Source organism: Hydra viridissima, unplaced genomic scaffold (assembly GCF_058129835.1).
Source record: "Hydra viridissima isolate aposymbiotic clone 2 unplaced genomic scaffold, HvirCarnegie_v1 scaffold_13, whole genome shotgun sequence".
In the NCBI taxonomy this organism is placed as follows: Eukaryota; Metazoa; Cnidaria; class Hydrozoa; order Anthoathecata; family Hydridae; genus Hydra; species Hydra viridissima.
This window is the reverse complement of record NW_028324312.1, coordinates 5,461,540-5,472,090: the sequence shown is the minus strand read 5'-3', so window position 1 is coordinate 5,472,090 and position 10,551 is coordinate 5,461,540. Positions and strand designations below refer to the sequence as shown.

Sequence of the window (10,551 nt, the reverse complement as noted above, 5' to 3'; positions counted from 1 at the left end):
TGATAAAAGACGCTTAAAAAGTAAAAAACCAAAGCAAAAAGCATTTAAATGGTGACAGTGTAATAAAGTAATTTGAGGGTGAAAACAAACAGTGTTTACTTTAGTTAAACTATTTTATTTTTCAATAAAACAAATTTATACTTTGTTTATTGTAAAGTATTTTGAAATTTATGAAAGCCAATCATAAAACATTGTTGTTTATTTTTGAATAAAGTTAATATTAATATTTAAATAATATTAAATACTTATTCATTAATCAGAATCAAAAAGACTTATGATATACATTGAGTTTAAAGCATAATGACTGTCCAATGGCAAAGGGCTTCTTAAAAAATGTTCTGATTTATGATTAAAAAATCATAATTTTTGTTTTGTCAACAGGTCTGCTAAAGAGAAATGTATAAACACTATGTGTGTGTGTATATTGTAGAAATTATGTTTATATTTCTAGTAAGATTACTCAATACAGCATACTATAGGTAGAGCAAATTTATCGTTATTAGTAAAAACTAAAAAAATAATTAGTTAGGTTTGTTTAACATAACATAAAGTTTCACACAATTATGATTTTCAGATGTTAACATCTGAACTTCTATTATCATCTGAAGATTTATATATATATATATATATATATATATATATATATATATATATATATATATATATATATATATATATATATATATATATATATATACTGACGATTAGGTATCTCATATTAAGTCTAAGTCTGAATTGGATATATTTTTATTGCTGAAATCTCTAATTTAATATTTTAGTGTAATGTTGTGGAATCATAGTGTTGTTTTCTGAATTATTACCAAAGTTTAACACAGTTCTTTTACATAACTATTATCGTGTTTATTTAACAATCTATGTTCTATCCTAATATACACAATAATACTTAAGGAGCAAGAAAAAATGGCACAATACAAAGGAGCATCAGTTGATGGATTTCGTGCAAAAACTTTGTTAAAAAAGAGAGAAAAACAAAAGGAAGAAATTGAACATCTCAAAAATAAAATTACTGAGGTAGTACAAAACAAAATATATTTCTTTAAACCTAAACAAAATATTTTCTATAAATTTTGTCATTAATCTTAATGTTTGGAATGCTTAAATAACCTTCCTAAGGTATCAAAAACTTACTAACAGCAACAAATGCATAAATTCAGGACATGGACCAGAGAAGCAATATTGCTATCAATCAAAAGTTTTCTGCACATTATGATGCTGTTGAACAAGAGTTGAGAGATAATACAATAGGTAAAGTATTTTTAAATTTCCAATTTTAATTGTTATCACTTAGTATGTTTTTTTCCTCTAATGAAAATGTATAAGGCGTGGTAATTTTAATAAAATATATTCTAATTTAATTGAGTTTTACTTTGACTTTTTCAAAGTAAGTTTAAAAATAATAAATAACTGGTGCTGCAATAGAGGAAAATGTATTTCATATAACCATTAGCATTAGGTTTTTCCATTAAAAACGAATAATAGTGAAGTAGAAATTTCTATAAGTCTTTCAAGATAAATTGAATTTTCTAACGTTTGTTAAACTAAACCTCTTTATGCATTTAAATCAGTACAAATTAGGTTTGAAAGAAAGTAATAAAAGCTATGTGAAGTATTGCAAATTTTTATACCGGAATTATAACTTTGTATGTCTAAATATATAAATTATATTAAATTTGATGTATTTCAAATGATTGTTATAAAATTTGTACTTTATCTATTATTTGTTATAAAAAGAAAAAAAAATGTCTATGCTCAGTTTCAATGCCGAAATACTGCTGAATTTAGGTCCCAATAACAATTTAGGATGTATGGAAGTATTTACTTTTTGGTGACATAACCAATTGTTAAATTGTATGCAAAAGGTTAAGTTTGTTAAATCTGTAGGAACAAAGTTATTGAAATTTGCTATTGTGTTAATTTAACAAAAAAATTTTCTTTTCTAAAAAATTGTAAATGATACTAACTAGACATGTCTTAAAAATCAAAGGTATTTAGTTCCTGAGGACATATTTTCCATGCTGACAAATGCAGTAAAGCAAGAAGCCATCAACTTCATTCTTCAAAAAATGATTGAAGAAATTGTTGGGCTTAAAATAGTTGATTAAATTTTTCTTACAGTCAGTGAATTTGATATTGAATAGCTTTTTAGTGTCTCCTCCACCTGTGAAGATTATTTGGCACTCTAAGCAGGTTTACTTTTCCAAAAGTTAAAAAAATGAACAAAACCTTTTTTCCTGAGGGAACCAGTTAAAAAGGTCTTTTTTTTTTTTGCATTTAAAAAACCATCCTGATTTATATGCATATATAGCACATGTTTATCCATGTATAGTATATATATACATACATTTGTAATTTATCTTTATTTCTTAACTACACAACAAGGAGTATATCAAGAAAATTTGTTCTGTTATTATTCTATTATAAACAATATTCTATTGTGATCTTTAAGGTGTAAAATTCATTGATTAATTTAATTTGTATATAATTTTTGCACCATCTTGTTACACTGACTGTTTTATGTATGCATGTATGTATTGTATTGCATTGAGTTGCATTGCATTGCATTGTATTGTATTGTATTGTATTGTGTTAGATTTGTATTGTGTAAGTATTTCATAAAAATAGGATAGTATTAAAAAGAAAAATCTAATTTTTCTTGCTCAGTTTTCAATTTTTACAAAAAACAATAAAATTAATTTTTTTTACTGGGATAGAAATCTGAATTAAGTTTTTATTTTTATGTAGGTCTTGTGACACTGGATCAGATGAAAGCAAAGCGAGAAAGTGTTGTACAAGAGCATGAAAAGAGAATAGCAACTGAAAAGCGAGCTAAAGAAATGTATTTTTTTTTTTTTTTTTTTGTATTTATAAAACTTTGTTTCTTCATCCACTTAAAAACCTCACATGATGTTTTATACAAAATAATGGATCTTTATTGAAAAAAAGGCAGGCTTTTAATTTTAATTTTGTTGATAGGTTGTAACGTTAAAACAAATCTGTAAATAGTTCAATCAAAATGTTAAATCAAAATGAATCATTTTATTATCAAAAGATCTTTTTTTTTGCTATCCAAAAATGATTTTAAATTTATTTTTGTGAAATCAGGTTAGAATTTCTTGCACACTTTTAACATCCTATAAAACCTACATTTTGTTAAAAAGTTCACTCAGGTGAAAAATAATAGGGGAACTAACTCTGTAATGTTCATTTTATCAGGTTTAGTTTACAGTTCTAGAAGTTGCCTTTTTAATCTGTTATAAATTTTTTTTTTGTTAATTTGAATTAAAATTTTTTTAAACAATTTTTTTCTTAGTGAAAAAGAAAGAAAAAGAAAGAAAAAAGAGCAAGAAAAAACTGAGAAGCGCTCAAAGTTGTCATTTGGATTAGAGGAAGAAGAAGAAGTTGCTGAGATTGAAACCAATGAGAGTATGGTGTTAACATACAAATTTTATTAAAATTGTTTCATGAAAGGATGAAGTTGTTTGACAATTTTTATAACAAAAGTTGACAAACAATTTTATACCTTAGAAGAAGAAAAATGCTTTTACTTAGAATGTTACTGTCAACTTACAGAATGTTTCTTTTATGCTTAGAAGTGGGTTTACTTAAATTTAAGTTCTTGTTTAATTTTATGATCAAATAAAAGTTAAGAGTTCTTAAAGTTGAAACTAAGAAGAAACTGTAGAAGAAGCTAAAACTTTTATAATAAATAAGGAAGCCTTACAAAAATCCATTTTAAATCTCTGTCAATTAAGGTTTAAATAAATTAATCTTGGTTCACAGAAGAACTTTACCAACTTTTGAAGTTCTGATTTCTTTAGTTAATTTGGAACGAAAAAGGTTGGGAAAAAACCCTGATGTTGATACATCATTTTTGCCTGATAAAGATAGAGAGGTATTTTTTCTGTATGTTTATTAAGTTTGTATTTTAATTTAGTATTCTGAAAATAATTTTTTACTCATTGTGCTTTTTCAGCAAGTCTGCACTCGCGTTTTTTAAAATCCAAACTTCATGCATTGAGCTTTTAGAGTTTGTTATTGTTTTAAAAAAATCATGAGAAAAATTTACCAAAGTTCAAACTGGTCCTTATTTATCTCAATTTTAAAAGTAAATAAATATATATTTAGATTGTATTACTGAGGAATAAATTTACAGGAATTCAGAATCAGCAAAAATTAAGAGGATTATTTTCAGCCTCTGACTCCAACAGATTTCCTCAAAGTTAAAAAAAAACAACTTATAATCTGCTTTTAAAGTCAGTGCACAGTGATCTTCATTATGTTGTCATGCTCTCTAGTATTTTGTAGTTTTATCTATTTGTTGTCTATAGTTGTGTGATTGAAACTTTGTAAAGAGACTAATGACTAAACAGTCAACCTTTGGGTGTGGTGGGGTTAAAGTGAGTTATTGTAAGTTATGAGCAAAGTTTTATGGTTGATTTTCAAGTAGTGTTTACTGTAAGCTATGGTTTAATAAGTATCTCTTCAAATTAATATATCTCTAAATTATGAAACAAAAACCATAGTGAGGAATAAAATAAAATTTCAACATATGCTATTGAATCTTACAACAGAATATGCTGGTAAAAATGAAAGGGAGGGTAAGGGACATTTTCTGTAACATGCTCAGAGGGTGTGCAATTCTAATAACGATCTCCATAACTAATGTGTTCTTTCTCTTATGGAAATTTGATTTACTGATGAAGATTTACCAAATGAGGCGATCTTTGACAGGAACTAATCAATATACTAGTGTATGTTAATCTTAACAAAAGAACATTATGGGATTTTCCTCCATTTTTTTCCTCTATTGCTCCTCATTTGTCATCCTATTTCCCTTGTTACTTAATTTTTAATATTGATGAAACAAATGATTTATTTTGTTCTTCATTTTATAATGCATTGAATTATAGATAATTACAAATATAATTTCTTGTAGGAAGAAGAAAATAAAGAAAGAGAGCGCTTAAGACAAGAATGGGTTGAAAAACAGGAACAAATTAAAGGTGTTTTCTTGCTTCTGGTTGTTTGGTTTTTTTTAAAATTTTCTTTTAATTATCTTAAAAAAATTTTAATCAAGTTTGTCACAAAACATTTTTTGATAAGCTTTTTTTTATATTGTTTTAAATTTTTGCTTTTGTAATTTTTTAGCTGAGAGCGTTGAAGTGACTTACAGCTATTGGGATGGTTCTGGTCACAGGAAAAAATGCGTGGTGAGTTTAGTGCTTTATAATATTTCCAGAAATAATATGAATTTATATTTATATTATATTTGATTATTTAAGATGAAAAAAGGTGATAGTATTCAAAAGTTCTTGCAACAATGTTTGAGAGATCTACGTCAAGAATTCACAGAGCTAAGGTTTAATAATAACTAACATTAATAATTTTTCCATATATTTTTTTTCCTTTTTTTTTTTCCCGTATATTTTTTTTCCTTGTATACTTTTTTTCCTTGTATACTTTTTTTCCTTGTATACTTTTTTTCCTTGTATACTTTTTTTCATTGTATACTTTTTTTCCATATATTTTTTAATTATTATTCTTGATGAACATATGTTGCCGAGTATATTTAAGCAAATCTTGCTTATTTGTAACATTTGGCTTTTCTTCAAACTTTAGTTTTCAATTACTTTATGTCTTTTTTATGATTGTTTTTGTTTAGACCTGTGGATGTGGTCAGTTTGATGTATGTAAAAGAAGATCTCATCATACCTCATGTATGAAGTACTTTTTTTGCTTTTTATGATGGCGATGATTTGTATAACAGAAAGTTTTCACCTTTAAGATGAAACAACTTTTAGATGATTATTTTTGTCCTACTTTTCCTGTTTGAATATTGTATTATAACTTTTCCATAACTGCTGTTCTATCTAGCATTATACTTTCTATGATTTCATCGTTAACAAAGCACGAGGGAAAAGCGGCCCTTTATTTTCGTTTGATGCTTACGAAGATATACGAATTACACAAGATGCTTCCATTAGCAAGGATGAGGTATTTTAAGAATACAAAACTATGTTAGTCGGAAAAATTAAAAAATTTCTGATCATTTTTGCGAATAATTAATTTAAAAAATAATTTCGTAAAATTTTTTAATACTTTTAGTCGCATGCTGGGAAAGTTTGCTTACGCAGCTGGTATGAAAAAAACAAACACATATTTCCTGCAAGTCGATGGGAACCTTATGATGCCGAAAAAAAATGGGACAAATACACTGTATGTATCTTTCTATCTGCATAAGTTTATAGGTTTAGGTTTTTGAGTAAATTTTTAGAAGAGTTTAGATCTAAATTAATAGGCTGCGTTATAAGGGTTAATGATAATGAAAGCAATTACAAGCTGTTTACATGTGGAAAAATTTTACATGTGGAAAAATTTTACATGTGGAAGAATTTTGTAAAAATTTAATATTTAGGTTAATGACAAGTAGCACTCAAGAATGATGACGTCAACATTTTATGGGAATTAATTATCAAAGTCGTTTGTTAATATTCTCAATTTTATTTATTTTTTATGTAGCTATATAATTTATATAGTTAAATTTATGAAAACTAATTTTAAATAGTTTTTATCTTTAGTTCTAAAGGTTGCTGAAACATTTGTCTTTTGTAAATCTCGTATCTTATTTTTCCTTGCTTTAGCTATCATGTCGTAGAATGTGTGTTCATGTGTGTGCCTTATCTACACGCACATTGAATATACCAATTATTGTATTTTTTGCATACTGCATAGCACATTAAAAGTACAATATATAAATCTTTCAATCAAACTTTTGGTTGTTGTCTATCAAAGATTCAAGTATGGCATTTCCAACAACATAATGGTTAAAATGTATAAGCCTGCTCAAATGTTTGTTTCTTTGAAAAAAGATGCCGAAGAGAGTAACCATGATAATGAACAAAAATTTACAAGGCAGATACGAATACATGAGGTGGGCGAGGCAATTATGAAACCGGATCGTATAAAAAGTTCCTTAAAATTGTCCGCAAGTAAGGTGAGCTGATTTTTAAAAATTATTTTTTAATATAAAGGAAAAGAGAAAAAGAAAAAAAACTCTTTTTTAAATAGTCTTAAAAAATACGTTTACAAAATTTCTATTCTATCAAATTTTTTATGAAATTTTTCTTTCTTGTATTTAATGTTTTTACTTTGTTCGATACACCACTGTTGTATTTGCTAATTTTGCAGGATTCGGTTGAAGCGGTTAAGCAAAGCATCACTCGTCGTATTGATTATATTTTACAAACTTTAAGAAATAATCACATTGAAGACGTCACTACTCATCATACATTAACTTACTCTAAAGAAGATAATTTATATATGATGCAAGCAGATATTGGTATTGAGTGCTGCAGTATTGAAACTTACGAGAAAACTCGAAACTTTCTTGTGGAGAAACTTGGAGATCGTATAAAATTTCCTAAAAATCCATTTTTTTACCATTCAACAGGAAAGTTGGCTGAACTTCGGTAAGTTTTTATGTTTTTGAAAAAAACAAACTATATAAAATTGAATTTATTTCACAAAGATTTCTTCTTTAGGCGTCAAGCAAGTTTAAATGCTGTCCACAATTGCCGCAGTAAAGCGTTATCGATAGCCCAGCTTCTCAATCAGAGTCTTGGCTCGCCTATTCTCATCCAAGAAGAAGAGGTAAGCGAAACAAAAGGAGTTTTTTTAGAAGAAGATGCTGCTTCAATACAGAGTCAGCTTGAATTAAGTACGATAAAGGTAATTGTGAAAGTTTACGGTGTGTTTGAATGTACTGAAAGGCTGAAGAAAAAGGCTTTGTAATCAAACCAAATTTATCGTGGTACAAACCTTTTAAGTAAAAAGGAAATTACTTGCAAGTATTTTGAACGAATTCAGTTGATGAAAAACAAAAAGTTTATTTTGAATTTCTTAAATGACAAAATTTGATGATGTAAGAATTTTCAAAACGATTTCAAAAACGTTTTTATGGTGTTTACCTTTCTTACGTATGCAGAAGTTGTAGCTAATCATGTTTCTAAATTTACAAAAGGAGACCAATTGGTAATGTTCCTGAGAATTTCATCCCCGGGAAAATTTTAATTGAAAAATAGTGTCCGGAAAAAACTTTAAGTTTCCCGAAAAATTTTTTGAAATTTCTCAGGTTTTTTCAACAAATCAAAAGTGCTGCTTGAATATTATTGTTAACTTTCGAGTTTTGATCAAATCTTTATCGCAACGACTTTAAAATGCCCTCAAAACATAGAAAATTATTTATGAATGTAAATTTTCATTTCAATGGAGGTTTTTTTAATCTTGAAATAGAAAGAATGAAAGATTATTTCAATCAAATGATTGTCTTGAACTACTGGGAAAAAAAAAGTTGTTTAATGTACTGGGTGCGGCAGTGATTCGCGAACTTTTTAGTACATTTTTCAAAATGAATTTTTAAAGTACTAAAAAACTTTATTCATGGAATATTAGTAAAAGAAAAGTTGAAGATAAATGCTCTTCATACTTAAACATTCACTAGGGTATCCTTTTTTTTGATAACTACCTCAAGCCTAGGATGGAAGGAATAGCCGGTGCTGACTATATAGTTTTGAGTTCCAAGCACGGGTAATGGATGTTTTTTGTGACTTGACACTTAAGTGAGCATTTCTGCAAGCTTTATTCTCAACTACGCTCCACACACTGCAGTCAAGGGGATTCAGGTCAAGGCTTTATGGTGACCAAAAGTCTTCGGGCTAGAGAATAGTCATATTGTCCTGAAGATAATGTTGAGTTTTTCTGGATCCATGGTAGGGTGTATTGTCCTGTTGAAAGATATAATTGTCTTCTGGGAATGTATTCTTTAGCCATGGCACCACAGAACGTTTTAACAAGCTGATATACACATCAGAAGTAATTTTTTCTTTCTCTTTAATGTAGATTGGTGGACATTTCTCTCTATTAGAAGTGATGATTTTTAGCATCATGATAGACTGAGGGTGCTTGGTGTGACACACAGGTGGTACCCTGTTACCTTCCTGCACATTTATACATTCTTTTTATTGATCAAACTATTAATATTAAAAGGTTTTTCATCTGAGAGATTTTTGACTATTGACGAAGCATGGCTTTTCAGCTGATTCAGAAGCTTCTTTAATCGATCCAGTTTCTGTCAAAAATTCTGTAGGTCGGGCCACATTGACTTTTCTAAATGTTTTTAGAGTTCTTCTGATTGTCGTCTTATCAACATTAAACAGTTTTTCTGTCTTTCTGACGGATAAAAAGTTACTTGTATGATGAATAATTAAGCGATTTCATGACGGCTGTTCTAAACTAGGGTTGGGAATCCCGAAATCTCTGGATTCATCGATTAACAATCCCGAAATCCCGGGATTTTTTTTAAAATCGTTTTTAGTTGAGCATTTTTAAAAGTTTTTCAGTTGAAATTTGACTATTTTCATACTGAAAATTCCTGAATTATTTTTTTTCGTTCAATTGCAATCAATTTCGAGCTTTATAAATTCGAAATTCTTATAATTATGTTTTTGAATAGTTGGATTAGATTTATTAAAATAATTAAAATTGAATTGCAATTGCGTTTTAAAAGTTTGTTGGTGTTAGTCGCATTTATTCAAGTTTCTTACAATTTTTATTTCGAAAAGACGTTATCTGTTTGTGACTATTTTATAGTACTAGTTTAAATTAAATTAAAGCTGCTGGTTTTATTTGAACAGTAAATTTCCTAACAGTAAATTGAACAGAGCAACAGTAAACTGAGTTACTCCAAAGACTAGATGCTTCAAATCCAGCTACATCATTAACAGCTTATAAGTCTGAATCTGAAGTTGAACTCTCTGCTTCAAATGAGGCACTACTTGAAATTGTCTCTGATTCTTCAGACTCTCCATCTCAATCTATTTAGGTATTAGGATCCTCTAATATTCTTTTGCTCTTGAAAAGAGCAAAAGAATATTAGAGGATCCTAATAAACCTGTAAAAAAAGCACATTTGCCTTGCATACCAATTCGATGTGAGACTTTTTCGGTGAAAACTCAAAAAGAAATGCTGTTGTTTGAAAATGGAGGAACATGTAGTGATTTTTTAATAACTATTAAGCCTACCAGTGCAGAATCTGACTGAAGGTGCTTTTTCTGCGGCCGGACTTTTTGCAAAAAAAATAAGAAGTCGTCTTGGGCGATGAAATTTTGGATGTGCTCTGCTCTTTCAAAACGTATTTTAAAAATAATCAAAAATAATTATGTATATTTTATCTATAAAAACAACGAACTCTTTATAAATTAATAATTAAGTATGTAAAATATACCAAAGAGTTTCCTTGTAATTTAATAGTTTTTTCTAAATATACTTTTAATGTGTTATTAATTCTCTTAAATCTTTTCTAAAATAATGTTAAAATCTTTCAAGAACAGGTATTTAAAAATCCCGGGATCCCGGAAAAGGGTAAATGTAATCCCGAAATCCCGGGATTTTAAATATAGCACGTGATTACAAACCCTATTCTAAAAATAAGAGCTATTGTCTGAGAAATCTAGGTAAAGTCTGGAAGTGATG

At 27.9% G+C, this 10,551-nt stretch overlaps 2 protein-coding genes across 2 annotated transcripts; both read left to right on the top strand.

Moving 5' to 3' along the window:
• The first annotated feature begins 837 nt into the window (after window positions 1-837).
• On the top strand, window positions 838-6,634 carry LOC145196516 (protein FAM50A-like). The gene is made up of 12 exons (XM_090070523.1): window positions 838-1,032; window positions 1,176-1,266; window positions 2,764-2,857; window positions 3,332-3,444; window positions 3,840-3,913; window positions 4,958-5,024; window positions 5,170-5,231; window positions 5,304-5,380; window positions 5,684-5,738; window positions 5,896-6,015; window positions 6,127-6,237; window positions 6,437-6,634. Exons 1-12 carry the CDS (start codon window positions 922-924, stop codon window positions 6,449-6,451), a joined length of 990 nt encoding a protein of 329 aa, XP_089926649.1. The 5' UTR covers window positions 838-921; the 3' UTR covers window positions 6,452-6,634.
• A 123-nt stretch (window positions 6,635-6,757) lies between these two features.
• LOC145196517 (interleukin-1 receptor-associated kinase 1-binding protein 1-like) lies at window positions 6,758-7,978 on the top strand. Its single transcript, XM_080073641.2, has 3 exons — window positions 6,758-7,015; window positions 7,210-7,490; window positions 7,563-7,978. Exons 1-3 carry the CDS (start codon window positions 6,842-6,844, stop codon window positions 7,810-7,812), a joined length of 705 nt encoding a protein of 234 aa, XP_079929767.2. The 5' UTR covers window positions 6,758-6,841; the 3' UTR covers window positions 7,813-7,978.
• The last annotated feature ends 2,573 nt before the right edge of the window (window positions 7,979-10,551 follow it).

Coding starts and splice junctions, on each gene's coding strand:
- LOC145196516 (XM_090070523.1), top strand. CDS start 922: ATGGCACAATACAAAGGAGCATCAGTTGATGGATTTCGTGCAAAAACT. Junction 5,232..5,303: donor GTCACAGGAAAAAATGCGTG/GTGAGTTTAGTG, acceptor TGATTATTTAAG/ATGAAAAAAGGTGATAGTAT. Junction 6,016..6,126: donor CTTCCATTAGCAAGGATGAG/GTATTTTAAGAA, acceptor TAATACTTTTAG/TCGCATGCTGGGAAAGTTTG.
- LOC145196517 (XM_080073641.2), top strand. CDS start 6,842: ATGGTTAAAATGTATAAGCCTGCTCAAATGTTTGTTTCTTTGAAAAAA. Junction 7,016..7,209: donor TAAAATTGTCCGCAAGTAAG/GTGAGCTGATTT, acceptor CTAATTTTGCAG/GATTCGGTTGAAGCGGTTAA. Junction 7,491..7,562: donor GGAAAGTTGGCTGAACTTCG/GTAAGTTTTTAT, acceptor TTTCTTCTTTAG/GCGTCAAGCAAGTTTAAATG.